Below are 20,887 nucleotides of genomic sequence, written 5' to 3' on the forward strand. Positions count from 1 at the left end.
CCGCAACAGGGGTGGGGGTGGGGAACCGGGCGCTGGGCTTGCTGTCGGAACCGGTTCCGGTGATTGTGGGAATGGCCTGCACTGGGCCGTGCGATCTCCATGCAGCAAACCTCTACCCGGCAGCCAGGTTTGTGTGGAGGAGCCCTGGGGAGGCCTCCCGCCGTGCTCCTCACGCGGGAGCCCGTGGGCCGGGGCCACACTGAGTAGAGGCCACGGGCCCCGGCCCTGCTGGCCCCAGGGTGCCCCACGCAGGTAACTTCTGGGCACCTTATTTCTTACTACGTTGTGTCCAAGACACAGAAGCTCTCACTTCTGCCACTGTCTCCTTTTTTTTTTTTTTTATTTTGCCAGTCGTGGGGCCTGAACTCTGGGCCTGGGCGCTGTCTCTCAGCTCTTCAGCTCCAGGCAAGCGCTCTACCACTTAGCCACAGCACCACATCTGGCTTTTTCTGCTTATGTGGTGCTGAGGAATTGAACCCAGGGCCTCATGCATGCAAGGCAAGCACTCTACCACTGAGCCACCTTCCCAGCCCTCCTTTTATTTCTTGCCAATTGTGGGATTTGAACTTGGGGCCTCAGCACTGCCCCTGAGCTTTATTTTGCTCGAGGATCACCACTTTGAACCAGAACCACTTCTGGCGTTCTGGTAAACTGGAGATAAGTTGTGAGGCATGCAACCTTTCTTTCCTCTTTCTTTTCTTTCTTCTTCCTTCCTCCCTTTCTTTTCTTCTTTTTTTTTTTTTTTTAGCCAGTCCTGGGATTTGAACTCAGGGCCTGGGTTGTCCCTTAGCTTTTCTACTTAAGGCTACTGTTCTACCACTTGAGCCACAGCTCTCTTTCTGGCTTTTCAGTGGCTGATTAGACATAGGAGTTTCACGGACTTTGCCCAGGCTGGCTTCACACCAGAACCATCAGATCTCAGCCTCCTGAGTAGCTAGGATGACAGGCGTGAGCCTCTGCCATCTGACTCAGACAACCTTTCAATCCTGAGACTCAGGGAAGTGCAGCCTGAACCCAGTCCTAAAAGCACTGCTTCTAATTGCTCGGATGGCTAGCCCTGGCTCTGGCTCCTTCACTCTCCTCCCCTTTGCTGAGAACTGCTGCCACGGACCCTTGACAAGTGGCCTGTGACCTGTCCTGCTGACGCTGGCCCAAGCATGGGGCAGGGCTGTCACAGACCCCAGGACTCCACCTTGATGACAGACGCAGGCCCGGAGCCCCTTCCACCAGTCTGTGGGGTCGTTTCTACCAACACCTCCCTCCCCAGGAGCCTGGCTTGCCGAGTCGCTCCACCTTCCTATGGGCGGTGGGAGAGAATGTGAGTCAGACATGGGTCCAGCAAGGTGAGGGGCTGGCCAGGCGTTCAGCATGGCCCCCAGCTTCCTCTACTTCCCGGCCCACCAGGAAGCCTTTGTACCCTGCCTGAGGGAATCCACTCTGCCCACCCAGGGCTCCTGGCTCCGTGCAGGAGCACCAGGAGCCAGGACGAAGGCCCCGGGTCCTGCGGGCACTGCAGCCCACCGCAGCTCTGAGGTACTGAAGCCTCAGCTGCTCTGTCTGTCTGTCTGCTCTGTGTCAAAGGCACAGGGCTTGGAGGAGGGCACAGGCTGGGGACGCAGCCCTGCCTACAACTGCTAAGCTCCTTGCTTCTTGAAAACCCAGGGAGGCTTAGCACTGGGAAGGGCTGGGAAGAGCCAGTTCCTGGCTTCCGACCCTTGTGGCAGCCCCCACCTCCATACGTCTAGGTTGCCAGTCTCTGCTGTCCTATCTGCAGGAAGCCGGGACCCCCCTGGGCAGGGGCTCAAGTGAACATATCCAGCAGCCCCTAGAGTGCTCTAGTGGGCTGGTACGCACAGCACAGGTGCTGCCAGCAGTGGCGGAGGCGAGCTGGGAGGAAGGAAGAGGGCTTTGAGGGGGACGGGTGTGCAGGCATCGTGCAGGTCCTTGGAGCTGGGCTGGGCAGTGGGGTGGAAGCGGTAGGCTTGGTCATCCCCATTTCTGCTGGGACCAGGTTCCCATGGACACATGTGGTGGGGGCGTAGCCACAGGGTGGGGTGGCGTGGATGGCCCCAAATCAGTCCCACATCAGCCGGGGCCCCAGGAGAAGCCATGAGCCCCGTTAGGATGCACGTGCCCACACTGCGGCCGTGCACCCTCTGGTGGGGCCCTGGCGCAACAAACAGGTGAGCAAATAAATCCAGCACCCCTCCCCGCGGGGCAGAACTGGAGAGACCCCTGAGAGGGGGCCAGAGCCCCTGCCAGGGCGCACACCTGTCATCCCAGCTACACAGGAGGATGAGATCTGAGGATCATGGTTCAAAGCCAGCCGCACAGCAAAGTCCATGAGACTTTTCTTTCTTGGTTGCTTGTGAGGTTTGAACTCAGAGCCTGGGTAATGTCCCTGAGCATATTTGTTCAAGGCTAGCGCTCCACCAGCCTTTAAGCAACACGCCACTTCAGGTTTCTGAGTGGTTAATTAGAGATGAGTCTCATGGGATTTTTCTGCCTGGGCTGGCTTGGAACTGTGGTCCTCAAATCTCAGCCTCCCGAGCAGCTAGGATGATGGGTGTGAGCCTCTGGTGCCTGGCTTCGTGAGACACTTATCTCCCAATAAACTACCAAAAAAGCCAGAACTGGAGCTATGGCTTCAGTGGTAGAGCGCTAGCCTTGAGCAAAAGCCACTCACGAATAACACCCAGGCCTGAGTTCAAGCCCCAGGACCAGCACAAAAATAAAGACGGGGGCCGGGCACTGGTGGCTCACGCCTATAATCCTAGCTACTCAGGAGGCTGAGATCTGAGGATCACGGTTCAAAGCCAGCCCAGGCAGGAGAGACCGTGAGACTCCTATCTCCAATAAACCACCAGAAAATCGGAAGTGGCGCTGTAGCTCAAGTGGTAGAGCGCTCGCCTTGAGCTGAAGAGCTAAGGGACAGCGCCCAGGCCCAGAGTTCAAGCCCCACGACTGACAAAAAAAAATAAATAAATAAATAAATAAAGAGGGGGGAACGTGGAGCCAGAGGTGGGTCAAGTGCCTCCCAGATAACCCGAGGTGACCCCCGGAGGGACTCTGGCTTGCAGGAATGTGGAGCCCTCCATGTAGATGTGGTAGGCACCCGCGGACCGTCCCAGAGCAGGATGCCACAGATCAGGACTGGCTTTGTGATGAATGCAGCCCCACCTGCTCAGGGGGAGTCCAGAACGGGAACCACGTGGAGTGGGGGGATGATGACCTTCACCCCGGACCCCAGAAGCCTGGCCCAGGTGGTGGCCAAGGAAAGTTGGAGGCCAGTGGGGCTGAGCCTGGGCAGGAGGGAGGGAGGAGGTGCTCCTTGTGGGTGGCAGGGCCTAGCTGGGTGCTGGCGGCCCACCGCTATGATCCTATCTAGGGCAGACCATGGAGTAACCACCTAAAAGCTGTTAGTGGAGCTGTGGTTCAAGTGGAAGGGGGGTCACCGTGAGCAAAAAAGCTAAGGGATGCTGCCAAGACCTTGAGCTCAAGCCCCAGAATAAGACAAAACCCAAGACCCCCAAACCAGGCGAGCTCCCCTTCTGCCCGTGGGCTCAGCATTATTTGTAAGGATGCCCCCTCGTGTACAACAGGGTGTCAGGCACCCTGTGCCCAGATCCTGCTCCTCTGTGGGGGCTTGGGACTCCAACAGCCCTGGATCCCAAAACAGGGGTTCTGTGGTGCCCCAGCCCCCCACGGTCACACAGTCCCATGGTTCAGCCTGACTTCTCCTCATTCCCGCCAACCTAGCTAGGCAAGCAAAGTCCAGGAAACATGGGTTTGAATTGACTTTATTATTCTGTAAATGTGAATTTTACAAAGCGCTTTACAATTAATGGTGACATCCTTTTGTGTGTCGTGGACTTCCACCTTACAAAACAGCTCTGAGCAGGCGCTCAAGGCCGGTTTCCCTGGTCACTGCGGATGTTGCAGCTGTCTTGGTTATTGATACAAGTTGTCAGCCATGGCTACAAAGTAATAGTCTTATCTCTAAGGGGTCACAGCACGGAAAGGGAGTGAGGACACAGGAAGGACAAAACAAAGGCTTCCTCCTCCTTGCAAAACAAAACAAAACAAAACAAAACCACAACAGAAAAAGCCAACACTGGCGCGAATCTAGCTCAGTGGTTCTGCGAAGCCCTCCTTGGTCGCACAGGAAGTTTATTTTATTAACATTTTTTTAACAGTCGTGAGTTACAGTACTACTTTAACCCCTAGACACACCCTTTAAAGCAACCATTGCCTTGTAAGTCTCTCTTTCTCCAAACATCCTGTCGAAGGAATGAATGTTCTATTTGTACCCAGTGCCACCCAAATGTTCAAGTCAAAAATATTTATACATATTATACTTAGTTCTTTTTTGTCTGCTAAAAATAGTATTGCAAGTTTTGGCTTCTTTTGACATAAAAATCACAATCGTGTGCAAAACTCTCACTTTACAATGGAGGCGACTACCAGAACACAAGCAGGTTGTCCAACTTGAGTGCGTTAGGTTCTGCATAATTTTCCTGGTCATTTTCAAGAAAACAAGACAAAAACAAACGGAAGCAAAACACCTTTGCCATTTTAGATACTCCCTCACTCCCTGGGGGCGGGGGCCAGCAGGCTGACCTCAGGAGGAATGAAGCCGCCAAAGTGGCAGCAGTAACTAAAGCTGAGACCCCCACAAGCTCCTGGCCCACAAAGGGTCCACGGCCTGCCGGGGGAGGCGGGCAAACTCGGTGAGCTTTCCACTGGCACCGGCATCAGCCCTTCTCACCCCAGCAACCAGACTTGCCTAACAATCAGCCTGCGGGGAACACAAACTGAGCGTGGCCGGGCAGGGCGGGACTAGGGTGGTGCTGGGCCTAGAAAATGAACACCAGCATGCCGGTGCGCTGGAGGGCAGACCCTGGCCAGGCCCCTCCTCTGCCCTCCTCTCAGCTTTAAACGCCAACACCAAGGACTTCCCACGGAAGACAAGACCACACAGCCAGCGTTCCACGCCCGCCGGCCCGGCCAGCACCCCACACAGACATGCGGGGGTCAGGGGGCTGGGGTCTTCTCCCCCTCCTTGCTTCACACACACAGCTGCGTCCACATTCAGGGGCAAAGTAAGACACCAAATCGGATGCAACCGTAAGCAACCACAGAGAACTCGGGTGGCAGACCCGGTGCTGAAAACAAGACAGAATTCAAGTACTGAGCCGCCGAGAGGCGGGCGGCTCCTCCGAGCTCACAGATCTGTCCCGTCTCTGGTCCTCTCCTCTGGACCTTCTGCGTTTGTTCCAGCGGCCCCCGGGGGGGGGGGGGGCATCCCTTCTGTGAGGGCAAGGGAAGGTGGAGTGGGAGCCAGACCCCAGGTCAGCCACCCACCTCAGCGCTCCGAAACAGTCCAGTCCCAACCATCCTCCAGGGAAAGGCGCCGATATAACTTAGTTCTATAATAGACTCTATATAGTAGATGCGTATTGCTAGTAGTCAAGCTTAGGAATAAAGGTGCAGACATCTCATAAATACTGAGTGGCTCGTCTCCCGTCCTCAGGGTCAGGACGAGCCAGGGTCGCGCTGGCAGGACACGACAGCCCCGATTTCTGGAATTCGTCATTGTAAACAAAGGAGGGGAAGGGTCTGGTTTTCTTAATTGGTTTTCCTTGGGAAAAATGATCAAAAGATGCTAAGGCACTCTGGAAGGCCCCCCGAGCCCAGGCCCGCCGCCCACCCGCCCCACGGTACATTCAGGATGCGGAAGGAGCCCCCCCCCCAGGCGGGTGCGGTCACCTGCCACGCACGTCTGCAAACGCTCCCTACCACGTCCACTGCAGGACACATTAGTGCAAAACGCTCGGCCTGGCCCACAGGGCGCAGGGGGAGCTCAGATCCATTCACATTTAATCATCATTATTTAAGTTTTACCTAGAGTTCTTGCCTTCCTTACCCAGAAGAACAAAACAGACATGTGATTACAAACGAGTGAGGGACAGAGGTCACGGGGACATTGTGCTAGCCCGAGCGGCGGCCAGGCGTTCTGTGCGGCCACTGTGGCCTCCTCCAGTGGCCAGTGGTGCCCTCCCTGTGCTAGCCCAGGAATGGGGGGGGGCAGGCCACTTGGAGTGGAGTGGGGGAAACAAAGCCCTCCGTCAGCAGCCAGGACAGCAGGCTTGCGCCCCCAAAGGTCCCCAGGGATGGTCAAATTAAAGTGCAAATTTGGGTGGAGAAACAGATGAAGGAAAACTCGGGTCAGAGGGACTGGGGTCCAACGCCGCCCCGCCTCCCCGCTCCACAGCCTCTTCCTAGCACCGGCCCCCCTGGGTCTCCAACCCACCTGGCTTCAGGTTGGGGTGGGGAGCAGGGAGAGGCCCACCTCAAGCAGGGGGGCTCAGGCCTGGGCTGCTGTGTGCCCTCCGTGCTGGCTGCAGCCTCCTGAAGCCCCCCAGGGACGAGTGGAGGGGCTGGCTAATCTCGAGGTACCTCTTGGCACACGCGTGGCTGGCGCAGTGTGGGAGGGTCTCCCGTGGGGTCCCCAAGGCCTCTCCACATGGCAGGCAGTGCCCGCAGGTGTCCCAGGCTCCCCGGCCAGACTCTGGCCCTCCAGCGGGGGCGCACCTGCGCAGCTGTGTGCACACGAAGCCATCAGGGCGGAGGGAGGACGGGGCAGCAACAGACTCTTCAAGTCTTGGAACGAGGTTGTCCTTGGCCTTCCCAAGAGCTGCCTGGGTCCTGCGGGCAGTACAGTCCCCAGCCCAGGAAGAGACACCGGGCATGGCCCTAGGAACACAGGCCCACAGCCATGAACAACACTTACAGACAACAACTTCAAGGCGGGCACTGCGGCGCCCTCCTCGTGCTTTCTAACCCCTTGGGTCCCCACTGGAGTTAGTACCTGTAACCCCAGCCAAGCTGGCCCTGCGGCCTAGCCCCAGAGCCCTGGGCACCACAGAGGTGCCGTGCCCATAGCGTGAAGGAGGGGTCAAGGTCAAGGGGCAACCCTGCCCTGGCCCAGACCGGGGGGCATCCTGTCCAGCACAGCCTCCGACCTCTACGCTTGGGGTCTGCACATCTGGGCTGCCCTTTGCTGGGCCCAGCCTCCAACAGGAGGAGCATGGCGCTGGCGCAGGATGGGGGTGTGGGCATGCACGCACCCCAATATGTGGTAAGCTGAGACAGGGACGCCCGTCCCGCCCCGATTTTTTGCTCTATTGGGTCTGAAAGTTTCCAAACAATATATGAAATACATCCGAACAAAACGAAAATACCAGAGAAGCAAAGCCTGGGTGGGTGGGAGGCAGAGGACGTGAGGCGGAGCTGCGCATTCGGTAGGTTCAAGACGCCCCACTCCACGGGGAGGGGCAGCCGGGTGAGCGCCACAGGAGACCTGGGAGCCGGCAGGCCAGGCCCCGGGGGTCTCCTGGGAGCCGGCAGGCCAGGCCCCGGGTCTCCAGGCTGACTGAGGGGCTGCAGGGCTGAGGGATGGGTGGGGCAGAGCAAGAACGTGGACATGGATGGAGAACAGGGGTCCTCCACCCACAGGTGCCCGCAACAGCTATGGGTACGGCATGGCCACCGGTCTCTTCACACTCACTCACACTCACTCACTCACACATTCATGCTCACACACATACGTGGCATCTCAGGAAGAAGGAAAAATAAGGAGTTTGGCCTCTGGGGGCCCAGCACTGCCCACTGCCCCAGGGGGGTCCCCACGGGTAAGAAATGGAGTGTCATGCACCCCAGTCCCACCTGTCCCCGGCTTCCTCTTCCAGGGCAGGTGGAACAAGAAGGGCAGGTGAGGCAGGGGCTGGCCTGGGCGCCTGGGCCCAAGTGGCCTCCCACCCCTCCCCCTTCCCGGGGAGGGGGAGGGGCCGCTACACCAGGAGGCTGACCTGGGAGTTTTGGAAAGGAGCCTGGGACACCCTCCCAGCCGGTGGCCAGCGGGTGGCCAGCGGCCTAACTTTACAGTATAATGAATGCATGTGTTTCCTTCATCCATTTTAAATACAGGCAGAATAAAATCACATTTCTGTCAGGCAGCAGTAGCAGTTCAGTAGGTAAGTGGCTTGACCACATTGGTTTGTATTAGTAACGCATGCAAGCAGCTTTAGTACTAGGTCCCTCGCGGGCTGGCCACCCCAGCCCCTTACAAAGTCCCTGTGTAGGTGCCCTCCGGCCTTCTCGTCGCCACGGCTGCTGGCGTCTGGGGCCTGCTGGAGCTGGCACTGCCCTGCTCGAAGGGCTGTGAGGGGCTCTGGCCGGTGGCGGCCAGCGGCTCTGGGGCGGCCACCTCCTGGATGACCGAGCCAGCCCCCTCGGCCTCCTCGCTGGCCTCGAAGGCGGAGCTGGCGGCGGCGCTGAGATCCACGTTCACCGCGTCCGTTCTCAGAGCCACAATGGTGGCGGCGTCGCTCCTGCGCTCGGCGTAGATGCGCTGCTCAAACACCTGCGCGGCAGCGGGCGGGAACTCGGGGTCGAGGGGCAGGCCGGCGGCCGAGGCGCCCATGACCGTGCGGTACATCTCCACGCCCTCCGGCAGCATGGACTTGATCTTGGGCAGCCAGCGCTTGCGGACGCGGCGGGCGTTGGTGCACATGTCCGCGGCGATCACATTCATCTCGCTCTCCTTGAAGCTGGGGGCGAAGTTCTGACAGTACACTGCAAGGACACGTGTGCCGGGGTGTCAGGGGGCCCCCACCGGCCATGCGGCCACAGATCTGAGAAGCCCTGCACAAACTCCGGGGCCCGAGTGCCACCAAGCCACAGCACCACCGCCAGGGACACTCTGGGACTGTCTGTGCTGTACGGACACCAGAGACCACGTGGCCTCGGGGATCCCTCAGTCTGAACTGAGGGATCTGCCACACCGGCAGTCACCTTCCTCAGTACTTGGCCCTTGATGTGGTACGGAGGGCAGGGCCGGCCTGTCGGGGCAGATCCTGGCCGCCCGTCAGACTGAGGTCCATGTCTAAGCCCTCCGGGTCTCCCAACCTCTACTGCAAATCAGGACTGGCCAGAGGGCCCACCTCACATGGGAACACGAGCAAGAGCTCCAGAACCTTCCTCATCCCAGGCCCCATGAACAAGAGACGAAGACAACCACAACAAAAATCCTCTGGCTTTCTCCACCAGGAGTCATAGACCAAAGCCAGGCATCGGGTCCCAAACAGCACTGAGCAACAGGCCAAGCCAGGTCTCTGGTCTCAAAGGGCACTGAACTAGGAGCAAGTCCCCATCCCCTCGGGAGCCATGCCCTGCCTCTGAGCATGCGCCCCCCCCCCCCGCCCCCTTTCCGGCATCTTCCTGGGTCTCAGCTGTCAACCTGCATTCTGGGACTGTAATTACTAACTGCTAAGGTCCTTCTATGGCAAAACAGAATTAGCCTCACAAGGAATATATATTCTTTTTTTAAAATTTTTTTTAAGCAAGAAGAGAAGACAGCGTTTCGTGGGCCAATGGCCTCAGGAAGCTGTGCTCTTGGCTAGCCCGGCACGTGCCAGGCAGCGAGGCCTCTCCCCAGCTGGGGGCCGGGCACGGCCTGCCACCCAGACAACTGGGCCCCGCCCAACACCCAGGAGCGGGAGGCAGAAGCCGGCCGAACAGATGGCAAAGGCTCAAAATAACCTCAACATGTAAATAAGGGGTTTTGTTCAAAAAGGAAAATTAGATCTATTTCACATATTAAAATAGTTTCGCAGCTGAATTCATCACGCTTGGAAACCTACCAAGGACGTTAGCACCTCCAGACTGGGCTCCGCTGGCTGCTCTTTTCTCTCTCTCCCCAGTGCCATGGGCCAATGGCGGTACTGAGAGAGGCAGCCTCGGGCCCCCCCAGACTTCCTCCAACTCGGATCTGAACCCCACAGGGACTTCCTGGACTTCCCAGGACCACCCCCCCCCAGCCCTGCCCCACGGAGACCATAGCCTACTCACGTTTCACAGCATTTAGGACTCGGCTGTCCAGCGGCTTACGGCTTGGGTCGCTGGTGGACGAGCGGATGCCTGTGCCACAGCTGTTGGCCAGCGTGTTCCTGGTGGAGAGATGAGCAAAGGCGGGTGAGGCCACCGGCCTAGAGGTGACCCAAGGAGCAGCCCTTCCCCACCACACCACAGACTCCTCCACCCAGCAACTGCCCCGCCCCCTCCCCCCCCCAGGTGGACGTGGCCCACTGGAATTAGGACCAGCCTTTCTCTAAAGGACAGGGCAAAGGCAAAGCCTCTGCTTGAGTGGTGGGTGGAGGGGCTCTGTGGAGCGAGCCCGGTCCACAGAGACTGGGTTGCTCACCATGGGGTAGGGCTCTGCTGACGGGCTCATCTGTGAGCACAGGGGCTCCCGGCCGTCTGCTCCTGCTTGTGGGGACTCGAGCCCTCTGGGGCTTTCTGGGACTCCAGGCTCCCCACTCCTCCTCCCCCCAAGAGCCTGGTCTGAGGGACCACCTTCCCGGAGCCTCCCCACCATGGACTGACAAGCCATTTTCAGAAATTGGGGAAAGGCAGAGGGCTTCAAATGCCCAAACCTTCATGACTGGACAGCTAAAGGACACTCCAGAACTTTCTTTCTTTCTTTTTTGTAGGTCATGGGGCTTGAACTCTGGGCCTGGGTGCTGTCCCTCAGCTCTTCAGCTCAAGGTGAGTGCTCTACCACTTGAGCCACAGCACCACTTCTGGTTTTCTAGTGGTTTACTGGAGATAGGAGTCTCACGGACTTTTCTGCCTGGGCTGGTTTTGAACCGTGATCCTCAGATCTTAGCCTCCTCATAGCTAGGATTACAAGCATGAGCCACCGGTGCCCAGCTACTCCAGAACTTTCTGCAGCTGCCCTCTGCCCCTGCCACTTACCTGTCAAAGAAAGTGGCCAGCAGCCGCCGCAGCAAGACCTTGTGCTTCACCCCTGCGCAGAGGTGGCAGTTCATGAGCTGGCCCCGTGTGATGTAGACACCAGAGCCTGTAGGCAGCAAAGGGATGTGAGGCCCTTCACCCTGAAACTAGGGCTTGCAACCCCGTGCCCCCCCCAGGAGATTCTGGGGTGGAACAGGTGGGCAGAGAAGCCTGGGACAGGTGTTGGAGGTAGAGAGGGGCCGAGGCCTCTTAGGACCCCTGCTTTGACAGGCCCAATCTCAACCCCCACCTGCTGGTCTTGACAATGGTGCAGCCAGGCCACGCTGGCCCTGTTCTAGGAGCCATGGCTGGGTTCAGCTGGGGCTGGGGCAAGCCCTGGTGTCCCACAGCTCCCCAGATGTCCCCAATTCCCAGATTCCCCTGCTCTGCTGAGGTGCTATTGGCAGCCAGCCTTGGTCAGCTCCCTAGAAAGATGGTCTGGGCGCAGCGGGGAGGGCAGCTCCGGTTCTGGGTCCCAGCAACCACCAAGCCTCAAGCAGATAAGTGGAAGGTGGACAGAAGGTTCACAGGGTTCCATGGGGCTCAGCACCAATGCTAAGCATGTCCAGGAGAATCCAGCCAGGGCAGAGGAATGCCCTGTGACCAGGAGGCCTGGGCTGGGTCCCAAGAGCGCCAGCACAGTGTGGAAAGCAGAGGGCTGAGTCAACAGAGGCCTGGGCCTGCAGGACACCAGCACCACAGGGAAAGGCCAGGGCGGGGTGGGGCGGGGCAGGGCGGGGTGTGCAGAAGCTGCTCCCATCTCTATCTTGCTGGGATGCTGTGATCTGATTTATTATGGAGCATGGACTGAATGCTCTTTTGTCTGTTTTGAGACAGGGTCTCTGTCTGTGTAGCTCAGGCTGGCTTGAAATGCAGGATTACAGATCCTGAATCTTCCCATCTGCCCCTTCCATCAGAAAAAGAGCAGAGGCCATGGCCATCCTTCCTCAGAGGGCTTTCAGATTTTAGTGAAAGGACCAGAGGAGGAACTGGGTCTTGCTTGGGGTGAATGTCCAGGGGGGACATTCCTTCCCAGAGCTGGGGCTGGCTGAGGGACCCGCCTTGCAGCCCAGCTGTTGCCTCTGGGGAACACACACTCGGGGATGCCTTGGGCCGCCTGGAACGGGAGCTTCTGGTCCTCATCAGCCATCCCAGCCCCCTACCTGCTCCCTGGAGGAAGTCGGTGCCCACAGCCCCCTGTGGCCGGGGAAGCACCCTCACACACCACACACGGCCAGCTGTGACGAGGTACAGGACCCGGAGCTCCTGCTCCGCTGAAGGAGGGATCTGAAGGCTAGGCAAGTGATGTAGGTGCCAGAGAGGAAGACGGGGTGGACGGGAAGAGGCTGGCTGGGGTGAGGGACCTGCCCAGCCCGTGTGAGGCTTTCTTGGCACAGAAAGAAGTTTTTACTAGATAATGGCTCCAAAATGAGACATCGTGATATCGAGTTTTGTCCTTTCCTTTAGGAGCCTTGAAAACCTAAGAGGCCAGAGGGACCCAGCACGCAAAGACTAACATTCCTGACAAAGGCACCAGGCAGAAGGGCCCCGGGCCTGGCGGTGCTGTCTTTCTGCAGCATTCCACTTCGGACAAGGCTCTGCTATTCCCAGCTCCAGCTGGGTGCTCAAGTTGGAGCGGAAGCTGGAAAACCCTGAGCAGCTTGGTTCTTTGCTGGTTTGGGGGTACGGGGCATGACCTCAGTCTCACACTAGCTAGGCAGGTGTACTGTTTGAGCCACGCCCTTAGTTTGCCACTCGGTTCTCTCAGTGACCTACACTGAAATTGATCATCACTGCCAGCCTGCCAATCAGAAATATGGTCAGCCCAGGGGACTCAATTAAAATACCAAATTAGTTCAATTGAATAACTCCTCTTCCTGACACATTCTTTAAAAAGGAAATCAGACGTTCTCTCGTTTTTTAACCAACCGACGACGAGCACACAGCGTTCATGGCTCTGGACATCCGCCTGCCATGGATGGGCGGGGCTCACCTGCCACGAGCTCCAGCTTCTCTCCGGGATCGCCCTCCGAGTAGAGCTTGGGATGACAGCGGTACCCGATCTGGCTGATGAGGCTGGCAGGCAGGGCCACCAGGTCACGGCGGATGAGGACGCATGAGCGGCTCTCCAGTGGCACGGGCTCTGGCTTCTCTTGGACTGCAACACGCATAGAGCTGGTGAGGTGGGTATGGGGGGGGGGGGCAGAGTGGGCTGTTCTCCTCTGCCCACTATGCACAACTCTGAAGCCCAGACTGAACTGCTCTATGCCAGCCAGGGGCTGAGATCAGGCCCACCACTCTTGCCCTGCACACCCCTGCTGCACTGTATACTCCCCTCTCCTGTTGGCCAACCCTGCTCTAGAAGGAAACTCCAGAAAAGGGAGCAGAAAAGCAGCAGAAGGCAAGGCTATGTTGGGAACAGGGCGCAGGAGGGCCGGCCAGAGGCCTCAGAGCTGCAGGCACGGCTGAGGTCCAGGGACCCACACCATCTAGCCAGGCAGAGTGACTAGCTCTGCCATCAGGAAAGCCATGGAAGGCACACCACACAGGTGGAGTTGGGCCTAGGTCCCAGGGACTGGACGCCAGGCTCTCCTTGGGACAGGGCAGTGGAAGGGGGTCATGGGCCTGGCTCGGTGAGGGCACAGCCCTTGCACTGGGTCAGCCTGGCACGAAGCTGCTCCTAAATATTTTTCTTTTTTCTTAAGTAATTTGTTGTTCTAGAGGCGATAGAGAGAGGAATTACAATGACATGAGTGTGGTAATGAGTATATTTCCTCTTGAACAGTGTCTTCTTATTTTTTATTTATTTATTTTGCCAGTCTTGGGGCTTGAACTCAGGACCTAGGCACGATCCCTGAGATTTTTTTTTTTTTCGCTTATGTGGTGCTAAGGAATCGAACTCAGGGCCTCATGCATGCAAGGCAAGTGCTCTACCACTGAGCCACCTTCCCAGCCCTCCCTGAGATTCTTTTGCTCAAGGCTAGCATGCTACCACTTCAGCCACAGCGCCACTTCTAGCTTTTTCTGTTTATGTGGTACTGAGGAATGGAACCTAGGGTTGCATGCATGCGAGGCAGGCACTCTACCACTACGCCACAATCCCAGCCCTCCACAATATTTCTTACAAATAGAACCAGGCAAGGCGGCCCTAGCCTCCTGCCGACAAAAATGTTTTGGACAAATTGCTTCTGGTAGTGACAGTTTAGTCCAGAAGCCACTGCACCTGCAGTTCTGAGGCAGTGCCTGGCAGACATGACCCCCAGATAGCCCTGAGCCACAGGCTCCTCCCTAAGAATGCCCAGGCACCACAGCCTGGGCACGGGGAGCAAGGCCTTGCTGAGGCCCCCATCAACTCTATATGGACACAGCTGTCCCCAAATCCTGCCCAGCATTGTCTGGGGCCTTTCCCCTTGAAACGGCCAGGCCTCAGGAAAGCCAGCAGAACCAGTGACCTAAGCAGCCCCTCCAAACTCCCACAAGCCACCACAACTGCCAAGAAGGCACACCACACCAAGTCTGCAAACAAGCCACCATGCAAAAACAGAGAGCGTTCCACCTGCCATTCAGTCATGATCCCCACCAAGACCCCACCTGCTCCTGTCAATCAGTGATCCTCACCAAGACCCCACCTGCTCCTGTCAGTGATCCTCACCAAGACCCCACCTGCTCCTGTCAGTCATGATCCCCACCAAGACCCCACCTGCTCCTGTCAGTGATCCTCACCAAGACCCCACCTGCTCCTGTCAGTGATCCCCACCAAGACCCAAGACTCCACCTGCTCCTGTCAGTGATCCCCACCAAGACCCCACCTGCTCCTGTCAGTGATCCCCACCAAGACCCAAGACCCCACCTGCTCCTGTCAGTGATCCTCACCAAGATCCCACCTGCTCCTGTCAGTCAGTGATCCCTACCAAGACCCCACCTGCTCCTGTCAGTGATCCTCACCAAGACCCCACCTGCTCCTGTCAGTGATCCTCACCAAGACCCCACCTGCTCCTGTCAGTCAGTGATCCTCACCAAGACCCCACCTGCTCCTGTCAGTCAGTGATCCCCACCAAGACCCCACCTGCTCCTGTCAGTGATCCTCACCAAGACCCCACCTGCTCCTGTCAGTGATCCTCACCAAGACCCCACCTGCTCCTGTCAGTGATCCCCACCAAGACCCCACCTGCTCCTGTCAGTGATCCTCACCAAGACCCCACCTGCTCCTGTCAGTCGGTGATCCTCACCAAGACCCCACCTGCTCCATGCACGTTATTTCCCTCCACAGCAAAAGGGCCTGGCATGTGAAGGACCTGAAGGCCCAGCCCCTCCCTCTGGGGTGCAATGCCATTCTTATCTGGCAGTGGCAGCTCACTTAGCAACCTCAGCCAGCTGGAGTGGCTTGTTTGATTTTCATGAGTGTTTTTGTTATTATAAAGTTGATGGATAGAAGGGTTACCGTTACATAGGTCAGGTACAGAGTACATTTCTTTTTGGTCAATGTCACCTGCCCTTGCCTGGGGTGGCTTTAAGCCCTGCTGGTTGGACCCCCAGAGCCTGCCAGTCCAGAGTCCTTGGCTCAGCCTCAAAAGTAGAGGGAGGGAGGCACACCGGGTCCCTCCATGCTCGCCCTGACCCCAGAACAGGGATCAAGGTCAGCAGGGGCTGCTGTGCGGCCCAGGAAGGCAAATGGCAGGGGAGGAAGAGGCGTCCCAGCAGCTCACTGCAGGAAACCTCTGTACCAAGATCGTAAGAGGAAGAAGATGACTGCTCCCACACTACAACCACCGGCAAGTCACTGGAGACCTGAGGACCCCGTGCACGGGACCACTGGCAGCCCAGGCTCAACCTCAGCACGTCGTAGAACCACTGTCCCCAGGCTCTCAGGCCTCTCTACCCCATCCTGGCCTGGCTTCAGGCCCCCTGGGGGGGATAGAGGGCTCTACCACAGCTCAGGAGACACAAGGAAGGAATGACCTTCCACCCACCGGTGGCTGGATTCAGGGTGGAGGAGGGAGTCTTCCAAAGTCGGCAAATACTGTAAGATGGGGCAGAGCCCGGAAGGCGGCTGGCTGCAGCCATGGCTGCAGAGCCCTGGCTCATGCCAATGGTGGGAGCACCAGTGGAGGGGGTGAGATGGCATTTCCCACTGGGCAAGCAATGGAGAATCGTTACCGCACGGAATTACTCAGGGGCTCACAGAACACATGGAAAACAATCCGGATGATATTTTAAAACATAATTACCCCCCCCCCCAGCCCCAGCCCGCTGTGATTACACATGCAAACGAGCAGCAACTTTGCTGTGCCGTGGCATTTACATAAAGAGTGTTCACCAACAGAAATAATTCCCCATCCACAACCACCTCGTCTTGAGATGTTTTTCTCAACAGCAGAAGTTGTTTGCGCTGTGCACGCACGCACACACACACCCCTCCCTAGCTCCATCCTGGCTCCCCAACAGCCAGAGACTGTCAGCACAGAGCCCCAAAAAACTGCTTCTATTTCTGCCCTGCCGAGTGCTGGAAGCCATGGCTAAAAATACCCCGCACGGAGCTGCAGTTCAGCTGCAAAGGTGCTCAACCTGTGCATCCTGCACTCCTGATGCGTTCATGGGCCTGTCCCTTCCCTGGGCCCCCAGCCAGAGGACTAAAGGAGCTGCGGTCACTACCCTGAGCCCTGAGGGATGAGTTATCACTACAGGTTACAGGAGAAGCTGGGAGGCTGGCTTCCAGAGGACAAAGGACCCTCAGAGGCCCTCACCTGGCCCTCAGAGGACCAGGTATTGAGGCCAGTGCTCTCCTCTGGCAAGGGTGGGAGGCCCCGCAGGGGGCCGTGAGCAGGGCACAAGCCCCGCGGCACTGCCTGACCCAGGGCAGTGCCGCTGCCTTCCCGTCCAAAGGCCACGAAGCTCCCATTTCCAGAACCGTGTGCTCAGGGGGAGGCATGTGAGGACTCAGTCAGCCATCTGCAGGAAGAAGTGACTAACTATTCTCCCCAAAGGGGAGTCCAGGCAGAAAGATCTAGAACAGCAGCTCCCCTGGGCAGTCAGGGAAGGCAAATGGGTCAGAATGGTCAAAGCAAACACAACGTCTCCTCTTGTCACTGAGCAGACGGGACCCTTCCGTGCTCCAGACACAGGCACCGGGGAACCCCGCTGGGCCCTGGCAGCCTCACGGTGCCTGGGCAGAGACACCACAGGGACCGACTCTCAGAGAAGGACTCCGACCCCAAGGGCATCGTGCTCAGGAAGACGAGCCAGACACCAAAGGACAAACCCTCAGGGTTCACCTAGGCCAGGGCTCCTCATCAGAGGCAGGAAGAAGGTGGGTGCGGGCCAGGGAGGGGGAAGAAGTTTAACGGAACAAGCATCAGGGCAGGGAGATTTGGCAAAGTTTTGTGGACCGACAACTGTGAGTGTACTCAGTGCTACCAAACTGAACTGTGTGCACAAAAATGATTCACCATCGATCTTACAGTCTGTATACTTTGCCACAATAAAAGAATTGTTTTATATAATTTTTTTTTTTTTTGTTGGTCGTGGGGCTTGAATTCTGGGCCTGGGCGCTGTCCCTCAGTTCTTCAGCTCAAGGCGAGCGCTCTACCACTTGAGCTGCAGCGCCACTTCCGGTTTTCTGGTGGTTTATTGGAGATAGGAGTCTCACGGTCTCTCCTGCCCAGGCTGGCTTTGAACCGTGATCCTCAGATCTCAGCCTCCTGAGTAGCTAGGATTACAGGCGTGAGCCACCAGCGCCCGGCTATATGATTTTTTTTAATGCTGAGAGCTTGTATAAGACCCTGGTCTCAATGTTTAGCATCCAGTAAAAGAATGAATGAATACACAGAATAAATGAAGGGAAGAAGGAGGGGGGTACGGGCATGGAGGGAGTAGGTGGGGTCCACCAGCCTGGACCTTGACTGTCCTCAGTTTCCCTGTCTCTGATTGGAGATCTGAAGGGCTCAGGGTCTCCTGAGGGGAGGGCCTGCCATCAGATGCTGCCCCTGGCAGGGAGCCCTGATCCTGTCCTGAAGCAAGAGAGAGTCTTCACCCAAGGGTGGCGCCAGCGGCCCCACCCCTGCCTGGAAGCCCCACAAGGAATCCTGTTCAGAGATGAGTGTCTGAGGGGCGCGGAGAAGACATACCATTCCTACAAGCGCAGAAGAAAATGGATGCCAGTGTTTAATTATAGAGAAAGGCACAGCGTAAACCCCACACGATAGGAAAACGCTGACTCACACTCTGACTTCCCGACTCCCAATAAAGCCAGAGTGATCAGACCACATGGCACAGACAGGCAGCTCCACCGCACAGAATGGAAGCCACAAGCAGACCCACATGAACATGCTCCGCTGGTTTTGGGCAAAGGGTTCGGGATGTCCAGCAGAGACGACGCAGGCTCTCCCAATAACTGGTCATCTGCGTAGAAAAAGCAAATCCCAAACAATCTTCACGCTAACCTCACACCTTACAGGAGAAGGCACAGACATTAATTAGATTTAAACGTAAAAAATGAAATTGTTAGAATAAAACTAGAGACTGTTGTGATCTTGGATTGAGCTAAATGCTTTAGACACGGCTTGATGTCTAGGGGTTCCTAAGAGAATCAACTGATAAAGCGGGTTATCAAAATGAAAATCTTCTGTTCTGGAAGAGACAATTGCAAAACAAGCTATCTACAGCCTGGAAGAAAACATCTGCAAATCACACATCTGAAAAAGTGAAGGACACTCCGAACCGCCAGTTCAGGAAGGCAGACAGATGCGCAGATGGGAATCAGCTCGGGAAAAGCTGTGCTACATCTCTAGCCCTTCCAGGAACGACCGCGGCAACCACGATGGATTCCTCTTGCTGTCACTAGGATGGCGGGCCTCAAAACACAGACAACAAGCCTCGCGCCGGTGCTTCACGCCTGTCATCCTAGCTACTCAGGAGGCTGAGATCTGAGGCCAGCCCGGGCAGGAAAGTCCGCGAGACTCTATCTCCAATAAACCAGTAGAAAACTGGAAGTGGTGCTGTGGCTCAAGCAGTAGAGTGCTTTCCTGGAGCGCCTGGGACGGCGCCCAGGGCCACAGACAACACCAGTGCCGGGGAGGCGCGGAGTGCAAGCACTCTGGCCCATGGGTAACAAATGACAGCCACTCTGGAGAGCAGCCCGGCGAACACACACCACGATGCCAGACCTAGTTACTTACCTGAAAGACAGGAGCGACTCCAGCCGGGCTCGCAGGTGCCCACACTGGACTCCATCCCCATACGCCATCTCAGACCAATGGGTCCGATACCAATAGCCCACCATGGCTTATCACTCCGCAATAAAAGGGAACAAACTATCAATACACAACCTGGATGCCTATCAGCTGCTTGAGACAGAGGGATCGCAGGCCACCAGCGGGGCAGCGGGGCGTGGATGGCTATTGAGGGGCAGTGTGGCGGGCCCTGGGGCATGGTGATCACCTGTAGGGGGAGATGCGGCAGCCCCCGTCTCTGGCCCGTGGCTGCTCAGCTCCAGATGATCTCAGACACCCCAAGCAGGGGATCCCCCGGCAGCTTCCAGGCTGGCATAAACCCAGCTCTGGTAATTGTGCCCGGTGGAGGCACCCTTCTGCTTCCGCCCTTTCGTGTGCTAGGCACTTCCTAGACGCCAGGGCACTTGCAGCAGGACCGGCCAGGAGGGAGCAGCGGGGCTTGTCAGTGCCGCAAGGTCTGGCACCCACTGCTCAGAGAGCCCAACCTTCTTCCAGGAGGATGGAAAGAACTTGCTGGTGGGACCACGCCCATTTTGACTCAATCACGCCTACTTCCTGGAGGCTGTGCCTCCATGGCAGGAACACCACAAGACAGGAAGGTAGTGAGGAGATGGGAATCACAGACTGTGAACGCAGGGACCATGTGCACGTACACAGACACACAGACCCATACACCATGTGTCTGTAACAGGGCAGAGGGGCACAGTGCTCAGACATGGGGCTAGCAGAGGCAAATCCTTCTCGGCAGCCCGCAGGGGTCACGCTGGCTGCCGTGGCCAGGCTCCCGCCTCCTCAGGCCCCTCAGGTTCCATTCTCAGGAGGCTCCTTCTCAGAATCCCCACGACTCCCACCGGTGACCGACTGTTGGGGGGGGGGGGGAGAGGCTGTTCACCTGTGACCTCCCTGCTGTCTTTACACCATTACTTAGGAAAAACAAACACATTTGACTCGTAAGACACCTCAGAGACATCCACCAGAGCACTGCAGGCCGACCTCTTCATCCAGAACCCTGAGAGCGCAGATAGGGCAGTTTCCAGGCCTTGGGGGCTGAGACCCTGAGGGGAGGGAGCCAGAGAGGAGGTGGCAGCCCCTGGGGCCCGGGATGCCTGGAACTGGAGGGTCAGGACTCCAGGACAGGCTCAGGGGGATGCTGCAGCTCTTGCTCGGCAGTGAGTACAGGACAGGATGCAGAAGGCATCTGCCAAGAAACGAAAACCAATGCAGTCTAGAATTGGGGAACACAAAACTAGGTTCTAGGGTCTGCTGAGAGGCTCCCGGCCAGGTCCCAGAATCTCCACAGCCCAGGAGTGGGGAGCAGCACCCCCCAGGCCTCCCCCCTCAGGGCTCCCCTCTCTGCAGCCTTGAGACCAGCGCCGAGGCCTGCTGCCTGGGCCAAGGCTGCTTAGTGCTTCTGAAACACTTGCAGACCATGCCTGCCGCTCAGTCACACACGGCCAGGAGGCCCAGAAACCAGCACCGAGTGAGCAAAAAAAACCAATTTACAAAAGACATTAGATCCAGACCCATAGACCAAATGATACAAAAGCAATTTACAGAAAAGACATTAGATCAGACAATTAACAGATGCCCACTTTAAAATAACTGCTGGGAATATGAGCAGAAAATGTAGGTAACAAGATGGAGTGCCTCACTGCAAACCAGAATCAACAAGGACCAGTGCCGGGAAGTGAGGAAATTACAGTCACTAAAATTATGAACTTCAAAGCACGGTTTGGGGAGAAATTAAACAGAGCGGATGAGATTTGTGAACTGGAAAATAATTTGGTACAAAACACCCAGTC

At 57.2% G+C, this 20,887-nt stretch overlaps 1 protein-coding gene across 2 annotated transcripts in view; it reads right to left on the minus strand.

Annotated features, from left to right (window-relative positions):
* Positions 1–3,784: 3,784 nt before the first annotated feature.
* Nacc2 (NACC family member 2) overlaps positions 3,785–20,887 on the minus strand; it is a 73,257-nt gene continuing 56,154 nt past the window's right edge. For both annotated transcript variants that reach the window (XM_070015037.1, XM_070015036.1), the window contains exons 3-6: positions 12,851–13,015; positions 10,819–10,924; positions 9,913–10,010; positions 3,785–8,637 (exon numbers count right to left, since the gene is read on the minus strand). In XM_070015037.1, coding sequence (XP_069871138.1) covers positions 8,126–8,637; positions 9,913–10,010; positions 10,819–10,924; positions 12,851–13,015 — 881 coding nt within the window. In that variant the 3' untranslated portion in view covers positions 3,785–8,125. The remainder of the gene's footprint in view (positions 8,638–9,912; positions 10,011–10,818; positions 10,925–12,850; positions 13,016–20,887) is intronic.

Source organism: Dipodomys merriami, unplaced genomic scaffold (assembly GCF_024711535.1).
Source record: "Dipodomys merriami isolate MVZ:Mamm:240054 unplaced genomic scaffold, mDipMer1.0.p SCAF_11, whole genome shotgun sequence".
Lineage (NCBI taxonomy): Eukaryota > Metazoa > Chordata > Mammalia > Rodentia > Heteromyidae > Dipodomys > Dipodomys merriami.